General features: G+C 41.9%; 1 protein-coding gene across 1 annotated transcript; it reads left to right on the top strand.

Moving 5' to 3' along the window:
- The first annotated feature begins 1,015 nt into the window (after positions 1 to 1,015).
- On the top strand, positions 1,016 to 12,674 carry Rag1 (recombination activating 1). Its single transcript, XM_021194803.1, has 2 exons — positions 1,016 to 1,105; positions 5,737 to 12,674. Exon 2 carries the CDS (start codon positions 5,751 to 5,753, stop codon positions 8,871 to 8,873), a length of 3,123 nt encoding a protein of 1,040 aa, XP_021050462.1. The 5' UTR covers positions 1,016 to 1,105; positions 5,737 to 5,750; the 3' UTR covers positions 8,874 to 12,674.
- Positions 12,675 to 19,295: the final 6,621 nt, after the last annotated feature.

Raw genomic sequence — 19,295 nt, 5'->3', positions numbered from 1 at the left:
AGAGAGAGAGAGAGAGAGAGAGAGAGAGAGAGACAGAGAGAGACAGAGAGAGACAGAGAGACAGAGATACACAGTGACAGGGAGAAAAAGACAGACAGAGACAGAGAGACAGAAACAGAACAGAGAGACAGACAGACAGATAGACAGAGACAGGTAGAGTCAGAGAGATACAGACAGAGACACAGAACACTTCACAGTTCCATCCTATCTTCAATGGCTATCAGTTGGGTAACCATGGGCTAGTTTTTCTCTAACTTGAAAACTTTCTCTAGAGGTAATACTATTGAGTGCATATGATTTTTATAAGGATTAAGTATGTGGAAAGCAGCCAAAGAACTAGACCATTGCTCTAATAATGCCAATCCTAAGTTGTAGGTGATCAGACTTAAACTGATAGCGTTTAAGTATCTAAAGCCTGAGTCATTTATATCCAGGTCTCTTGTTTTCAAGAAATACAGTCATGTTAAAACTTAGTTTTCTTTCAAGAGGTATCAAAGACTTTCTTTAAAAAAAAAAAAAAAGTGTCACCTGACAGGGACTTCATCAGGTGGAGCTATTCTGGGGATGTTTATAATATACAATAAATAAAGATGTATACTTTTATTAATATTTAAAAATCATTTAGTAAGAACAGAATTTTTTCTCTAAGCATTCTCACTGCTAGCTCCCATTGCTGATTCCCATTGCTGGCTCCCATTGCTAGCTCTTTCATGGAGAAATCGAGGCACGGAGCCTCAGAATCCATGTAGAAACCAGAGATTAGAGAGCGGCGATATCAATTCCACCCTAGGCATTCTCAGGCGATGAATTGACAGCTAGCTTTTCAGAATAAACACCCTGAATGTTTCTGCACTCAGGTTCCCCCAGCTAAGCTTCCTGAAGAGCCAGGTGCCAGCTGGAGCTGGGGGATCTGCTGGTCTGCGATTGGCTATCATCATCTGTGGTTAGCCCTCTGTGGCGGGGGAGGGTGGGAAGGCCAGTGAGAGCTGATACATAACGCAGCATTATGCACTAGACAGCATATGTTGCTATCTCTGTGGCATCGAATGTTAACAACCAAGCTGCAGACATTCTAGCACTCTGGCTGGGAGGCCTTTGGAGCAAGGTAACTCTGGTGCTTTTCGTGCCCTGAGCCAAAATATTCATTATGTTTTTGTGTTTTTAATCAGAACTAAGAGAGATGGTTTCCTTGCAGGCACCGAAGGGAGGGATGAGAAAAGCTGGAACTGATTGAGCTTTTGTTTGGAATGGAGGAAAACTAGGAAAGGAATAGAAGGCCAAGTTCAGAGATGTGGCAGGCGTCTAGAACAGATGGAACACACCGGGGTTGATATAAATGAATGCTATTGGCCAAGGAAGGTTTGGGAAGAGCCGCAGAAGGGGAGACGGAGGAACACACGGTTAGCTCAGGCAAGAGAAGATAATCCGGAACAAAGAATTCCAGGCTGGGAGGAAGTGAGCAGTTTTCCAGGTTTTGACATTTCCTGGGCTGAGAAGTCCCGTGTTTCTGGAAATGTGACCTGTACAGCACTTCATCAGGACCACTGCAATATTTAAAAATTCAATTTCTGGACTCTGTCCTAAGCAAACAGGCAGATTCTCTGGGAGCTAATGATCTGCATGTTTTGGAAAACAATCTCTGGAGTGATTCTGATTTATATTAATTCTGAGAATTGCCATGGAGGAGAGCCTACTCCGAGGTTATGTTCTTGGGATGTGTAACAAAGGGTCGTAACTGTGTGTTTCTTTCTAAAGTGGTTCAGTAATGGGTCCCCAGAAGAAGGGAGAGAATTTTCTGGTTATTTTATAGATGCTAGAAATGTTTTTGTGCATGTTGTGGGGCAGATAATCAGGAGTGGTACACGGGGAGAGAACAAAGGAGTAGGGCAGATGTATCAAAGAGGATGCACAGAAGTTGTGTGATTAGGGTGGGGAGAGAGCTTAGTCAACAGAGCGCTCACAAGTGTGAAGATCCAAGTGAGATTCCCCAAACCTTTGTAAACCAGCTGGGTGTGATATCCCATTCTTCTAATCTCAGCACCAGGGAGAAAGAGGCAGAGGCCTCAGGGGCTTACCGGCCAGTCAGTGATGATATCACTGTTAGCAGGAGAGGGTGAGTCAATCAGGGGAGTGCGTGGGTTGCAGGTAGGGCTGACAAGAAATGAGCTGCTGCTGTGCTTTCTAGACATCCAAGGTCGATGGTATCTCACTGGAAGCCACAGCCTTGCCTCGCTCGTCCATACCACCCCAGGCTGGTTTCTCACAGAGTCCATGGCCTATGGAGGGTTACAGTCATGGTGGCAGATGCTAACAATTCCAAGGTGATACTGCTGATTGGGATAGAGCCGAGCCAGCATCAGACCCTCAGCCTTTAGGCTCTGAGGTGTCTACTCTCAGACCTTTTGCTATAGGAGAAGACAATGAGCATCTGAAGGATTTCAGATCACCCTTCCACCCTTCCATGGTCCTAGCTTCACGTTGTCTACAGGTTGGATTTTAGTCTCCCGAGACATATTTAGCAGAAAACAAACAAACAAACAAATGAGAAAAGATGCTGGTTAGATTTAAGACTTAGGCAGGTCTTAAACTTTTTTTGGAGAACAATGAAAAAGAAAGAATGTTAAAGAAAAGATCGTGAATACTTACGTATCTGGTCTTTAAAAAGTTTTATTTGAGATAAAATGATCATAAAACAAAAATTACATGTATTGAGTGGAAACTTTAAATAAAAATTAATAAAATTAACAAACATTTTTCTTACTTCTATTTCTGCTTTCTAATGATTAAGCACTGTTCGAATTTTAGTGCACAGATTTCTAGAATTCCTGTATTTCTGTGTGCGTATAAAATATAAATATGCACGAATAAGTAGGGTCCTGTTGCACTTGCTATTGTCATTTCTGCACATGAACTTCTTTTGTTTACTTATGTCTGTAGAAACCACACATATGTGTAATATATACATAATGTAGTTTCTATTCTCTTTCTGGATCATAATTTATTTAATAATGTCCCTTTGGTGATAATCTCTATTCTATTCTGCTTTTCAAAGTAGCTAGCAAGCCTTCAAATAAATATCCCCAGGCATTATATAAATATCAACATATACTTGTGGAGGCATTTCTATAGAATAACTATAGAATATCTTCCCCAAAGGAAATTTATTGCACCAAAGGCAACACATCCTAGCTTTTAAAGGGCTTTATTGACGTGTCACTGTGCTCATTTACATTTATGCTCCTCTCAAGGGTGTAAGAAGGTATCTTAATTTCTTCATGCCTTCATTAAAATTAAGTGATAGCAATAGTTTTTAGTCTTTGATAATTGGAGTGATTACAAGGACCCACTAAATCAGATTTTTAAAAGTTCCACCTTTCCCAAACTCATAAAGCATGTAGCCTCCACAGAAAGTCCCCATGAATACCATTGTCCATAGAGCCTTAAAACATATCACACGCTTCCCACCTCCATTCTGTTTCAAAAGTTTGGATACCTTTTTATGATTTGGGTTGTAACACAACCTAATGAATACGCTTGGTTTGCCTGGTCCTAGCTAGTAACTACAGTTTTCCATGGGGACATTTCAACAGATGTGATTGGTGGGTTTTGTCATGATGTTTCAGGCTCGAGGAAGTCAGGGGAAGCTGACTTGCTGAATGTGAAAGGTCGATATTTAACGTGGTGAGAGTGGTATTTGGTTCAAGCCAAAGGCAAGGAACACAGAGATTGGCTTTGCATTTGTTCCAAGACAGAATGAAGAAACAACTGATCAGGAAACGACTTTGGTTGCACTTGAAATACCTTTGGGGTTCTAGAGACCTTTGGAATGTTTCTAGGATTGTTTACTTCCATAGTTCTGCATGAGGAACAGCCAAACTGTGTTTCTCTATCAATCAAGTCTTAGAAATTTGCCCTTAATTTTAACAAAGAAAATCTCTGATGTGTAATACAGACACACATGGAATAAAGTATGTTAGTTTAAAGGGAAGAATTCAAAAGCGATATTGCTAGCAGAATCCAGGACTAGTCCTTAGCAAATTCACTCTTGCCCTGATGCCCAAATCCCACTCCTGGTCAAAATGTGTTCATTTGAGGCATCATCTCCCTGACTACATGACTATAAAGCTCATTGAGTTGGTTAATCTGTCGAGGGGAAAATGAGCTTCTAGACATAAGTTGTAGGTCAAAAGAGTTAACCTAGTCCCAGTTGGGAAGCATGAATGACTAGAGAACTGTAGGAAGTGTGGTCTAATTCTAGAGGGTTCAGATGACACTGTTTACTCTTGTTCTACATTGTGTTTGATATTTATATTACCATTGGCATATCATTTTATTTCTTGTTGTTTTTTACTACTATTTTTTATTTTATTTTATTTTTTAGATTTATTTATTTTCCATGGATGAGTACACTATAGCTATCTTCAGGTACACCAGAAGAGGGCAGCAGATCCCATTACAGATGGTCATGAGCCACCATGTGGTTGCTGGGATTTGAACTCAGGACCTCTGGGAGAACAGTCAGTGCTCTCACCACGGGGCCCTCTCTCCAGCCCCCCATTTTCACTCTTGAGGCAGGGTCTATTACTTAGTCCAGGGTGGCCTAGAACTCTCTAGAGTCAACCAGGCTGGTCTCAAACTCATACTGCTTCTTTTGCTCCCTCCTATTTAGATGCGGATTTACAGACAAGCACCATCATTCTCTTCTGAAATATATATATATATATATATATATATATATATATATATATATATATATTTTTTTACTTTTTGATATTATAATGCAACTACATCAATTCCCTCACCTGTAATATTTTTAACCAGAAGAGAATTGTTCCTCTTTCTCCTCATTACTAACTGGAGTGCTAATGACCTTTGGTCTGCAGTGACTTTTAGGACGACCTGTGTGAGTTTTGTCTGAAACTACTTGAAGTTTTCATCTTAGAAGTCCGTCAGCCTCTTAGTATGCTCATGCTATGGTTTGTTGCAGGTTTAAAGAGCTCTGTGGTTCTGTTTCCAATGTAGACTCAGCCTTCTAATTTACAGCAGCATTCGCTAATTAAAATTGTAAGCATAATTACTATCCATGATACTTATTATTAGTTTGCATTCATAAAGCTCAAAATTCACTTCATCCTTTCAAGTAGTGAGTAATTAGTTTCTTTGGGTTTGTAGCTTTATCATCTCTTTATGACCCGTTTGGAAGAAATAAACAACCAATCTCCCGGAAGAATGCTTTAAAAACCTAGAAATATATTGTCCAGTTAGTGTAATGAGGCTAATACAATGTGGGAAATATTACTTTTCTCTGGTTTAGTATCCAGTTTATCATTGCATTTATTCACAAACAACTATTGAGCACCTAATAGGTACCAGGGACGTTGGGAGATGAAATTAGCCAAAGACTCTGTCTTCAAAGATGTCAAGGTTTTTGTGGAAAGGGAATTAAATTTCACATATACATGTACTTAAAATCATGCATATGTATATTATAAATGTCCCCAAATATTGTCAGGAAAGGATTGACCATTTTTGGCTGTATAGTCAGCACCCAACAGAGAATATTAAAACAGAAGATTTAATAAATATCGTTGGAAAGAATTAAATGAATGAAAAACTGAGGGTGTCAGTCTCAGTTATTTCCAAAATATTGTGATATGATATTGATACTTTTCTTCTTTGTTTTTGTTTGTTCGATACTTTTCTTAACTTGACTTTTCCCCCCTCCATTGTTCCCAGGTAGCTTAGCCAACATGGCTGCCTCCTTGCCATCTAACCTGAGACTCAGCTCTGCACCGGATGAAATTCAGCACCCACAAATCAAATTCTCCGAGTGGAAATTTAAGCTGTTTCGGGTGAGATCCTTTGAAAAGGCACCCGAAGAAGCACAAAAGGAGAAGGATTCTTCAGAGGGGAAACCTTATCTAGAGCAGTCTCCAGTAGTTCCAGAGAAGCCTGGTGGTCAGAACTCAATTCTGACCCAACGTGCACTGAAACTCCATCCTAAATTTTCAAAGAAATTCCATGCTGATGGGAAGTCAAGCGACAAAGCAGTTCACCAAGCCAGACTTAGACACTTCTGCCGCATCTGTGGGAATCGTTTCAAGAGCGACGGGCACAGCCAGAGATACCCAGTCCACGGGCCCGTGGACGCTAAAACCCAAAGCCTTTTCCGAAAGAAGGAAAAAAGAGTCACTTCCTGGCCAGACCTCATTGCCAGGATTTTCCGGATCGATGTGAAGGCAGATGTTGACTCCATCCATCCCACAGAATTCTGCCATGACTGCTGGAGCATCATGCACAGAAAGTTCAGCAGTGCCCACAGTCAGGTCTACTTCCCAAGGAATGTGACCGTGGAGTGGCACCCCCACACACCGTCCTGTGACGTCTGTTTCACTGCCCATCGGGGACTGAAGAGGAAGAGACATCAGCCCAATGTGCAGCTCAGCAAGAAACTAAAAACTGTGCTTAACCACGCGAGACGGGACCGTCGCAAGAGAACTCAGGCCAGGGTCAGCAGCAAGGAAGTCCTGAAGAAGATCTCCAACTGCAGTAAGATTCATCTCAGTACCAAGCTTCTTGCGGTGGACTTCCCAGCACACTTTGTGAAATCCATCTCCTGCCAGATATGCGAACACATTCTGGCTGATCCCGTGGAGACCAGCTGCAAGCACCTATTCTGTAGGATCTGCATTCTCAGATGCCTCAAAGTCATGGGCAGCTATTGTCCCTCTTGCCGATATCCGTGCTTCCCTACTGATCTGGAGAGTCCGGTGAAGTCCTTTCTGAGCATCTTGAATTCTCTGATGGTGAAGTGTCCCGCGCAAGAGTGCAATGAGGAAGTGAGTCTGGAAAAATATAACCACCACGTCTCAAGCCACAAAGAATCTAAAGAGACTTTGGTGCATATCAATAAGGGGGGACGGCCTCGCCAGCATCTCCTGTCACTGACACGAAGGGCGCAGAAACATCGGCTGAGGGAGCTCAAGATTCAAGTCAAAGAATTTGCTGACAAAGAAGAAGGCGGAGATGTGAAGGCTGTGTGCTTGACGTTGTTCCTCCTGGCACTGAGGGCGAGGAATGAGCACAGGCAAGCTGACGAGCTAGAGGCCATCATGCAAGGCCGGGGCTCCGGGCTTCAACCAGCTGTTTGCTTGGCCATCCGTGTCAATACCTTCCTCAGCTGTAGCCAATACCATAAGATGTACAGGACTGTGAAGGCTATCACTGGGAGGCAGATTTTCCAACCTTTGCATGCTCTTCGGAATGCCGAGAAAGTCCTTCTGCCAGGCTACCACCCCTTTGAGTGGCAGCCCCCACTGAAGAACGTGTCTTCCAGAACTGATGTTGGAATTATTGATGGGCTGTCTGGACTTGCCTCCTCTGTGGATGAGTACCCAGTAGATACCATTGCGAAGAGGTTCCGCTATGACTCTGCTTTGGTGTCTGCTTTGATGGACATGGAAGAAGACATCTTGGAAGGCATGAGATCCCAAGATCTTGATGACTACCTGAATGGTCCCTTCACAGTGGTGGTAAAGGAGTCTTGCGATGGAATGGGGGATGTGAGTGAGAAGCACGGGAGTGGGCCCGCAGTTCCAGAAAAGGCCGTTCGTTTCTCTTTCACGGTCATGAGGATTACGATAGAGCATGGCTCGCAGAACGTGAAGGTGTTTGAGGAACCCAAGCCCAATTCTGAACTGTGTTGCAAGCCGTTGTGTCTTATGCTGGCAGATGAGTCTGACCACGAAACCCTTACTGCTATTCTAAGCCCCCTCATTGCCGAGAGGGAGGCCATGAAGAGCAGTGAATTAACGCTGGAGATGGGAGGCATCCCCAGGACTTTTAAGTTCATCTTCAGGGGCACTGGATACGATGAAAAACTTGTCCGGGAAGTAGAAGGCTTGGAAGCTTCTGGCTCAGTCTACATCTGTACACTTTGTGACGCCACCCGTCTGGAAGCCTCTCAGAATCTTGTCTTCCACTCCATAACCAGAAGCCACGCTGAGAACCTGCAGCGCTATGAGGTCTGGCGGTCCAATCCCTACCACGAGTCGGTGGAAGAGCTTCGGGACCGGGTGAAGGGGGTCTCTGCCAAACCTTTCATCGAGACAGTCCCTTCCATAGATGCACTTCACTGTGACATTGGCAATGCAGCTGAATTCTATAAGATTTTCCAGCTGGAGATAGGGGAAGTGTATAAAAATCCCAATGCCTCTAAAGAGGAAAGGAAGAGATGGCAGGCCACCCTGGACAAACATCTCCGGAAAAGGATGAACTTAAAACCAATCATGAGGATGAACGGCAACTTTGCCCGGAAGCTTATGACCCAAGAGACTGTAGACGCAGTTTGTGAGTTAATTCCTTCTGAGGAGCGGCATGAAGCTCTCAGGGAGCTGATGGACCTTTACCTGAAGATGAAACCCGTGTGGCGCTCATCATGTCCCACTAAAGAGTGCCCAGAGTCCCTCTGTCAGTACAGTTTCAACTCGCAGCGTTTTGCCGAACTCCTCTCCACCAAGTTCAAATATAGATACGAGGGCAAGATCACCAATTACTTTCACAAAACCTTGGCACATGTCCCTGAAATTATTGAAAGGGATGGCTCTATTGGGGCATGGGCAAGTGAGGGGAATGAATCTGGTAACAAGCTCTTTAGACGCTTCCGGAAAATGAATGCCAGGCAGTCCAAGTGCTATGAGATGGAAGATGTCCTGAAACATCACTGGCTGTACACTTCAAAATACCTCCAGAAGTTTATGAATGCTCACAACGCATTAAAAAGCTCTGGGTTTACCATGAACTCAAAGGAGACCTTAGGGGACCCTTTGGGCATTGAGGACTCTCTGGAAAGCCAAGATTCAATGGAGTTTTAAATAGGATCTCCACGTAGAAGCTGGTATTTGCCAATGTGTTTTCCTTTGGGGTGCAGTGAGGTCTTCTGCTAGCACCTAGCACATTGTCATGTGAGTGGGTCTTATCACCCAAGGGGTAACAGGTTGGAGTGAGAGGCCAGAGGGGCTGTCACCTGGTCAGGGATCGATTGTTGACGAGATGGGATTGCCTGAGCCTTCAGTGAGGCCAGAAGAGCAATAGGAGAAATCAGTTATCTGGAAGCTCAATAACTTGGAGCAGCGGTAGCTGCAGGGGACCAGGGATGCACAGAGATAGGTGTGTGCATGCCACTGTGTGCCATGAAAATTAAAGCCAGGGCTGTCAAAGGACAGCCAAGCATGCTAGGAAAGAAATTTGTCTTGGGCATTTTTTTTTATCCACCTCAATTTATTATATTTTGTGCTGAGCTCTATGCATTTTTTTGCCATGTCATATTTTTTTGGTCATATTTTGTAGGACTATTTTGTAAATTTCACATATGTTGATTTATTCTACAAGATTCAAAGGAGCCTTTGAGGTTTCTCTAACAACACTGTATATTTGTAGGATGTGGTGGCCTTTACCAAGGGCTCTCAGTGCGTTTTCTCGTGTGCTACATTTATGCAGAAATAAATTAAATCAAGAGAGGTTTCGGAAAATTATCCTTTTCCAGGTTTAAATGGCCTCAGTATTGTCACCTTTAGCGTCTAGGAGGTCATCTGGTGTCACAAATTTTTCAATAATGAAGTTAGCTATAGCTACCTATTAAGTATGAGAAAGTCATGTTTGCTTAGTTATTTAGAGCCAGCTCTGGTTGTTTATTTTTACTTTTTAATTAAGAGTAATTATAGTCTTAATGTTTTTTCATGTAATCTCAAGGTTACAGATTTTTAAAATCCATATTTTCTTACTGCCTAAAAGCAGATTCAATACCTTGCTAAAAATGTCAGTCAGATTTTCTCTATGTAAAGCATGGTTTGAGTAAGCCCGGGCTTCCTGAAGTCTTCCTCTTTGGGCAATGTGTCATCCTTTTAATGTGTCATCCTTTTAGTTATGATCAGTTGAGTTTCAGTGTGTGCAGATTTTAGTAGCAGGATTGTGCCGTGCTTTTTCTATTTGTTTAGTTTAGATGGGGTCTACTCATAGCAGAGTAGGGGAATGAACATGTGTACATTGTTTATTTATATTTTATTTTTTTTTTTGGATTATCCCCAAAGTTACAGGGATAATCAATACCTGATTTTGAATTTGAACCCAAGCCTTTGTCTCTTGATTCTGGGTTCTTTATAGTGTGTTTCTGTTGTTTATGCAGTAGCATCAGAACATAATTGGCATCTACACTAACTATTATAAACTACAGTTTATAATACCGAGAGCTGTCTTTGGGAATGGAAAGTCATCTGTTTGTCTTGGGCCTTTGGACAGACTAAAATTGGGCCAAACCTCTAAGGAATCCATAAACCCTCTAGTGGCTGCAGTTATTTGGAAACTATTCATGTCCTTAGGAATTCAGCATTTTGCCAGGCACCAGCAATTTAAGAGCAGCCACGGGATTTTATTTGCTAGTGAGTCATAATGATATGTTAGTGTTAATTAGTTTTTTTCTTCCTTTGATTTTATTGGTCATAATTGTCAGTCTTCATACACAGTATATCAAAGAGCTTTGTAATTTAGTTGTCAAGTGTGCAAGAGTGACATTATCCTAAATGGCACATGTTTGGCGCATAGGCAGGGATTGAATTTAGTGCTTTCTATTGAAAGATGCAGCCGTTTTCTTTGCTTTCTGCACAGAGCACATTGAAGACATTCGTAATTTAGTTGTCAAAAACATACACACACTTAAGTATTATCCTAAAAACCCTCTCTGTTTTGTCATTTGCAAACTAATAGGCTTCTAAGCCACCAGTCCTTTCATCCCATTTAATCCTTACAGATGTCTGTGCACTAATAAACAGCTAAGTTCCCACCATCCTCTTGCTCCCTGGAGCATGCTGCCGCTGCTTGGTAGACATCTTCCCGTACACTCGGTTAGTCAGTTGGCAGCACTGTAAATACTGCCCGATATTAAATTCCCCTTGCTAGGATGGTAGGACAATTTCAGAAGCATTGGACTCTGGGCTTGATTTATAGCACATCCTTACCCCAACTCTCCTAATCAGATCACAATCTGATAAACCTCGAGAACACCTGGCCACAGGATTTCAATATGTAGAGTGTCACCTATGGCTATTTGTTTCCCTCAGTGTGGAGACTGCACACTGGACCCTGCTCTAGGATATTCTACTTTTATTTTTAAGAATCCCCATTGCAAATGCAGGCACATACTTTGGGGGAAATTCACTGTAAGGAATGGAGGATTCTATCCCCCCCCACTCCTGTCCCCCTCCCCAACCCCAGCAGGGCTGGAGAAGTGCAATGCATTTTTTTTTTCTGCTCCAAAACCTGAAGCCTGTTTCTACAGGTCTATGTGCCAGCCTTCTGCCATGCACTGCGGGGACCAGTGACTGTAGCTGATGAAAATTGATGAATGGTGGGTGAGAGGTTAAGAAGTATCTTGGGATTAATAAACATGCACACAGATGCCAGAGCAGCGGGGAAAGATGTCTTTCTCTCTCAGGTGGACAGGAATTTAATTTGGTCTCAATTTGTTTTCACAAAATATGCATGAAAATAAAATTTCTTTGGGGGGTGGTGGTGTTGAAAGTATGGATTTCATATGATTTCACACAGATTTCAAATTCTACACAGTTAGGAGGCAAGATTGGAGGAATATGCCAGGGTCTTGCACATGTTAGGCAAATGTATATCTCTGAGGAATATTTCCAACTTTCTTTGAGTATTTTTTTGAGATAAGGTCTCACTATTTTCACAGGCTGACCTTGAATTTGAGACCTTCCAATGCCAGCCTCTGGGTAACTGGGATAACATATGTATGCCCACTGGATTAGTTCTGCAAGCCGTTGTTTGATACATGTGTATGCCATTAGATACTGTATGGCAGTTGTTCTAGTTTTCCTATAAAATAGTTTAAATCAAAGTTGATACTTTGTAGCCATTTAGAAATTTTTTCTTTAAGTATCTATGTAAGCAAAACCCTGAATTAGTTTTGGGAGATTTTTGTGGGGTTGTATTTTACTTTATTATTGTTATTTTTTCACATATAATGAATGATACATTTTGTTTAATGGCTTCCAGGAGTCTACTTTTCCTTTCTGAGGGGAGGTTTAGACACCAGGATGCAATGTACTATTTGATTTGAGGATCTATATTTCCATGTTAAATGTTTTCAAATGGAAGAACATAAGTTCAAATACTTATTTTCATATTTTACTCTTTAGCATTATGATTGTTTTCACATTTTTGTGTTTAAGTATTTGGAATAAAAGTTTAAGATCTGAAAATAACAGGCGTTGTGATTTATATTGGTGCCATATTGTCTCCTATCAATTATGTTGACTGCCCATACTTAAAATTATCACCCTTATTTTGAAGGACATAAAAATGAATTTGGTGACTGTGATACTTAGCCTCAGTCATCGACTGGAGAAGTAGAATCACCTGAGAGTCAGGCCTCTGGCCATGCCTGTGGGAACATCCTTTCATTGGGTTAACCAATGGGAAGAGCTTCTCTCTGACTAGGGCGTCGTTCCCTCGGGTGGGATCCTTGCCTGGGTGAAACGGGGGAAAGTGAGCTACCCAAGCATTCATGACTCTCTGCTTCCTGACCAGCTGCTTCGAGTTCGTGGGTCCTTTTCTTGCTTTGATGGATGCTTTTGAATTGTGAGGTGAAATACATTTTTTTGCACTTGAGTCACTGGGGACACAAGTGCATATCACAGCATTATGTAAAGGAAGTAAGACAGTGATATTAGAAACACCTTTGTTTCAAGGGAACTAGATTAGTGATAAAGAATATAATTTATCATAATGTAGGGTGAAAGATTTTGGTTCCAGATAATGTAAACAGTAAAACCTTAAAAATATTCTTTTAAGAATCTTTTAGAAATTCTTATAAACACAAAACCTGTGATTAAAATTATGATTTTTTGGGTTGCCCATGGCCACCTATATTATTGGCAACACCAGTCAGACCCCAGGCTCACTGCCCAGTGCTAGCAATAATAATGAAACAGGCATGGTGGAAAACGCTTGTAGTCTCAACTCTTTGGGAGGCCGATGCAGAAAAATTGTGAATCCAAGGCTGGCTTACTGGGCACAGAAGACCAAATCAAGCCAACTAGACATACACAGACACAAAACCAAAACAACAGCAGATAGTTATCATTTACCAAGCGTCTTCTTTTCGTGGTGTCAAGTGGTAGAAAACAACTTCACATATGTTGCCACATTCTATCCTTTTGAACTTGGTGCTTCTGTGATCTCCATTTCACATGTGGTCAGGGAAGTATATCTTAGCCAGAATCGTATCTTTACCATCTACTCTGTCTAGCTCATCTTTGTGTGATTCTTCCCTTTACTTAACTTGACACACTTCACAATCCCTTTGACTTTGGACTGAAATTCAGTCTCTCTCTATATAGCTGTATGAGTTCTTAAAATACTGTACTTACAGTCAAATAGCTTGTCTCCAAGACCCAATTGCCTTTATTTTTTAAATTTTTTATTAGATATTTTTTTTCATTTATATTTCAAGTGCTATTCCGAAAGTCCCCTATACCCTCCTCCCTGCTCCCCTACCCACCCACTCCTGCTTCCTGGCCCTGGTGTTCCCCTGTACTAGGGCATATAATCTGCGTAAGACCAAGGACCTCTCCTCCCAATGATGGCCGATTAGGCCATCTTCTGCTACATATGCAGCTAGAGACACAAGCTCTGGGGATACTGGTTGGTTCATATTGTTGTTCCACTTATAGGGTTGCAGACCCCTTTAGCTCCTTGGGTACTTTCTCTAGCTCCTCCATTGGGGGCCCTGTGTTCCATCAAATGGATGACTGTGAGCATCCACTTTTGTTTGTGCCAGGCACTGGCAGAATCCTGTCAGCAAAATCTTGCTGTAATTGCCCTTATATTAATTTATTATCTTCTTCTCATTCTCCAAGAAACCAGGATCACTTTAGAACATAGTAGCAAGTTAGCCCCAGTGATACTTCCAGACCCAATCTTGTGAATACTTGAACATTAATCCTGCTTTTGAAAATGTAGTATATCCTTAAAGTAAGGCCCAGTGGAATGCTCTTCCTTCATGCTATCATTTCTAACTACTTCAGCCTCTATTTTATTTTATTTGAAGATTCATACATGAGTACACTGTATCCACATAATTTTTTGTTTTGTTTTGTTTTGTTTTGTTTTGTTGTTTTTTTATCAGATATTATTTTATTTACATTTCAAATGTTATCACCTTTCCTGGTTTATCCTCGGAAAATCCCCTATCTCACCCCTCCCCCTGCTCATCAACCCATCCACTCCTGTTTCCCTACCCTGGCATTCCCCTACACTGGACCATCAAACCTTCATAAGACCAAGGGCCTCTCCCCCCATTGATGTCCAACAAGGCCATCTTCTGCTACATATGCAGCTGGAGCCATGTGTCCCTCCATGTACACTCTTTGGTTTGTAGTTTAGTCCCTAGGAGTTCTGGGGGTACTGGTTGGTTCCTCCTATGGGGCTGCAAACCCCTTCAGCTTTTTCGGTCCTTTCTATAGCTCCTCCATTGGTGGCCTCGTGCTCAGTCCAATGGTTGGCTGAGAGAATCCACCTCTGTATTTGTCAGCCTCTGGCAGAGTCTCTCAGGAGACAGCTATATCAGGCTCCTGTCAGCAAGCACTTGTTGGCTTTTAAACCCTACTCTCTCCTTTAACTTTTCCTGTATCTTCTTCCAACTGCCTCTCTCAAATGTATACTTTCTTGTATGTTTATTTTTGTTTTCTTGATGTCTTCCAGTTTATCTGTTTACTTTGAGTAGGCCTCATAGATGTTAAACAATGGGCAATAACATTAGAAGACAGTCCACATGGTTAGGAGAGCACAGAGAAAACACAAAATGCTGCCTTGATGTGAGAGATGAGTACCAAGAGGAAACAGTTTCCTTTACCCCTCTTTTTTCTTTATTCTTCTCTCATACATTGCTTCTTGACTGTTTTTTTTTTGTTTTACACACACACACACACACACACACACACACACACACACACACACACCACTATACCTATACACAAACTACTGAGTAAAGTTAGTGTTTCCCTTATTTGCATGTGTTTAGGGATGATCATATAGGATTGGTGTCTCATCTCTGAAGAAACACCACCACCACCAGCACCATCACCAGCACCACCACCAGTACCACCACCAAGTCACCACCACCAAGTAACCACCATCAACACCTTAATACAAAACCACACAGAAGTGGTTCTCCTTTCCTCAGCAGCCACTGCCTGCCTGCAGCTCATCTCAGAGGAAATGGGGACCTTGGAATTTTCTTCCATCCATGTTAGTATGCTCATTCATGTGGTCTTTGAAGGACTTCTTCGGGTAGTCATTTTATTGAGAGTTCATGGGAGCAACATCCTTGCCCTGTCCAGAGGAAACTACCATGCAACAGACGTTCTGGTCCACAAGCTCTTATAATCTCTCCGTCCCTTTCTTCCAGAGATTTTCCCTGAGATTTAGGTTTTAGGGTTGTGTTATAGATGCCCCATTTGAGGGGCTGGGTGCCCCGCGGTTACTAATTTTCTGCATTTATTTTTACCAGATGAGGATATCACCAATAGTTTCTGTCTGCTGCAAAAAGAAGCTTTTTGATGCAGCATGAGAGTTGCATTGATTTATGGGTAAAAGGACGGACATTTAGAAGGCAATTGAAAATTACTTCAGTAATATGGCAATAGTAAATCCTCCTCTAAGCTCAATGGCATCTCTAAACATGGGCTTTTAGCCAGGTTTACCGTGTCAGGCAGGAGTTACCATCAATTGAGTGGACTTCAGTTCCAATTAGACAGCTGTTAGTTTCCCCTGAGTTTCATTCTTGCACAGCTAGGATATCTTGCTGGTGCCATCATTGTTATAGTTCTGAAGCTTTACAGCTATATAAGACTGTTGATAAAATCTTTCCTTCGGCTGATCATCAGACTCTATTGTAAGTGTTTATGGGCTTCTTCTTCTTTTTTTATTGTTATTATTTTCTTTATTTACATTTCAAATGCTATCCTGAAAGTTCCCTATACCCCCCCCTACCCCTGCTCCCTTACCCACCCACTTCCACTACTTGGCCCAGGCCTTCCCTTGTGCTGGGTCATATAAAATTTGCAAGACCAAGGGGCCTCTATTCCCAGTGATGGCCNATTAGGCCATCTTCTGCTACATATGCAGCTAGAGACACAANCTCNGGGGGTNCTGGTTAGTTCATATTGTTGTTCCACCTACAGGGTTGCAGCCCCCTTCAGGTCCTTGGGTACTTTCTCTAGCTCCTCCANTGNGGACCCTGTGTTCCATCCAATAGCTGGCTGTGAGCATCCACTTCGGTGTTTGCCAGGCTCTGGGATAGCCTCACAAGAGGCCGCAATATCAGGGTCCCTTCAGCAGAATCTTGCTGGCATGAGCATTAGTATCTAGGTTTGGTGGCTGATGATGGGATGGATTCCNGNATGGGGTAGTCTCTGGATAGNCCATCNTTTCATCTTAGCTCTAAATTTTGTCTCTNTACCTATATCCTTTCATGNGTATTTTGTTCCTTATTCTAAGGAGGAATGAAGTATCCACACNATGGTCATCCTTCTTGGTTATCTTCTGTTTTGCATAATGTATCTTCGGTATTCTAAGTTTCTGTGCTAATATCCGCTTATCAGTGAGTGCATATCTAGTGACTTCTTGGGCAAATGGATGTATCTGGAGGATATCATCCTTAGTGAGGTAACCCAATCACAAAAGAAGGGCTGCTTCTTCTAAACAGGCAATGTATGCTTGGTACTGAGATATAGTGGCAAGTAGCATAGATTTGGTTCACAAGGAGCTAGGCATCAAGTTATCAACAGTAAGACTGATGAGGGCTCATGCTCTAGTGTGGAGGAGAAAAAGCGTTAGATGCAATTACAATAGATAAGTATAAAAAAGTACAATGTTATGGTAGGATTTAAACTGGGGAGTCTGAAAAAACACTCGGGAAGAAAGAATGAGTGGACTGAAGTTAGGTCAGTTACCTAGAGCAGACAGCCTCTGGGGAGACTCCAGGAAAGCATTCAGAGCGTTTGGGAATTTAATAAAGTTGACAGTAACAGACTGGACATTGCGGCTGGACTGCTGGAGAATCAGGCAGAAGCTTTGTGCTGTCGGATCCAGTGGATCCCTTGGGCATAAGAGGAAACCATGGAGGAGATTGAGGACATGATGCAGTCTAAGCCATAATGGAGCAAGGTACACGAGGATGCTCTAAGAAAGTATTAATCTCAAGGGACTCTGACCAGGTTTGAGAAAGGTTGTGTGTGTTCATGTAAAGGAACTGGAGACAAGTTTGACCATCCTCTTTTACTTCAGTGGTACACTGTCTACAAGTTAATGTCTTATTCTCTCAGACAACAGTTCCCAAGACTCGGTGGGAAGAGATGAAGGAGGGTTATTAATGCTTAAAAGTCCCATCTTTTTATGAAATCGTTTATTTACCTCTTCTCTCCCCTTTGGTCTTATAGACATTTCCCTTCTCCTTTTATTGCTTTTGATTCTTTCCTGAAGATGACAATATATTTATGACTTTAAAAACTAACTCATCCTGGGCTGGGAGATAGCCGGTTTGTTATAGTGCTTTGCATGCAAGGAGCCCGAGTTTGATCTTCAGAACCCACATACAAAACCAGGATGGTAGAACCTTCTCTTATTGTCAGTGCTGGGAGGGAGACACAAGGCCATTTCTGATGTCCAGCTAGTCTAATCTACTCAGTCAGTTCCAGGACAGTGAGGGACTGTCATAAAAATGGTGGAGGGCATCTGAAGAATGATACCCATGGGTGTTTTGTGACTTTCACATGCACAAACACACATTCACACACTCTCATATGCGGGTGTACACACTCATGCAAATGGACATACACAGAGGAACACGCATGCACGTGTGTGTGTGTGTGTGTGTGTGTGTGTGTGTGTGTGTGTGTACAGACAGACAGACAGTCAGACAGATAGAGACAGAAATATACACCCTAATTTATTGAATGCCAAGATCTGTGTACTTCTACACTGAAGTCTGATCCAAAGTCTAGTGAATTAGTTCATCTCTACATCTATTTTCCATCTTTGCCCCTAACAAGTTCATATTTTTTTTGTTGTCTTAAATGATTTGGTCATCCTTTGCAAAACAGATTTCTCCTTTTAAAGTGATCACTATACATTTTGCAATTACTTCAAATGGCTTAGTCTAAAGATTTTGTTATCTTTGCCACAACAATTCTTCAGCAGAGGTGACATAAAATAGTCTGAGCTATTTTGGCCCCGTCTTGAAGTTTTGTCAGTATATTCCAGGTTAGAAAAGAGTTTGTATTTGCATGGGCAGCCTTTCCTGCATAACCAGCTCAGGTACATACAGATGTGCTTTGTATCTTTTCTTCTCTGTTCTTGGCCTCTTTCCAAGTGAGACAACAAATTCTCTAGAGATGGTTATATTTTTTTGTGCAGGTCTCGTGATATTTAATGTGGATCTTGTAATTTAAAAAGTGTGTGTGTGTGTGCCCATATGTGTGCGTGGTCATGTGGCTGTAGACGTATGTGTACATATGGCATGTGGATGTGGATGTAGGCTAGAGGCCAGCTTCAAATCTTGTTTCTTCTCAGTTGCCATCCACCTTGTCTTATTTTTTGATAAAGGATGTTGAACAATGATGGGGACTCAAGTACAGTGCATTTAGAGAAGGAGGTGGTGGAACTAAAGAATCATGTCAAGCCACAATGAGAGATTTGGTGCTTTCCCTACGAGAAATTAAGATTTTTATGGAATATGAAAGTTTTCTTTTTATTGATTACCTATTTTTTGTTATTGTTTCTGTATTCACTTGAAAGCAGTTCAGGACTTAGCATTAGAGCCCCCCCCCCCCCCCTGAGAGTGATAGCCCCAAACCATTGTCTGAGCTCACGTTCATATTTCACTTCTCATTTAAAGTGGTAATGCAATACTTCAGGGCTGCACACTATTGGACCTTGAATGACATGTAACTATTTCCAGAGATGACAACTGTCTTTAAGGAAGACTCGAGGAACTACGGCTAAGCATTTTCAAAAGGGTGGACCATTGATTTTGAAAGGATATGATGTGAGGACCCAAAGTGAGTGAGTGATTTAAACAAAGGCATATGGTTGGAATATGTTTTCACTCCAGAAGTGCATGTAGATACTTCAAGAAAATGTCCAGGTGGCAATGTTACCAGTGCTCTGTGTTCTGTCAGTCTTTGGGTCTGAGATAAAATGTAGCCCAGGTCAGCATTTGT

This window comes from Mus pahari, chromosome 3 (genome assembly GCF_900095145.1).
Source record: "Mus pahari chromosome 3, PAHARI_EIJ_v1.1, whole genome shotgun sequence".
Lineage (NCBI taxonomy): Eukaryota > Metazoa > Chordata > Mammalia > Rodentia > Muridae > Mus > Mus pahari.
The sequence above is the reverse complement of the archived record's forward strand: the minus strand, read 5'-3'. Positions and strand labels throughout refer to the sequence as shown.

What these genes read in the sequence shown, in the direction of transcription:
- Rag1 (XM_021194803.1), top strand. Translation starts at nt 5,751, where the DNA reads ATGGCTGCCTCCTTGCCATCTAACCTGAGACTCAGCTCTGCACCGGAT.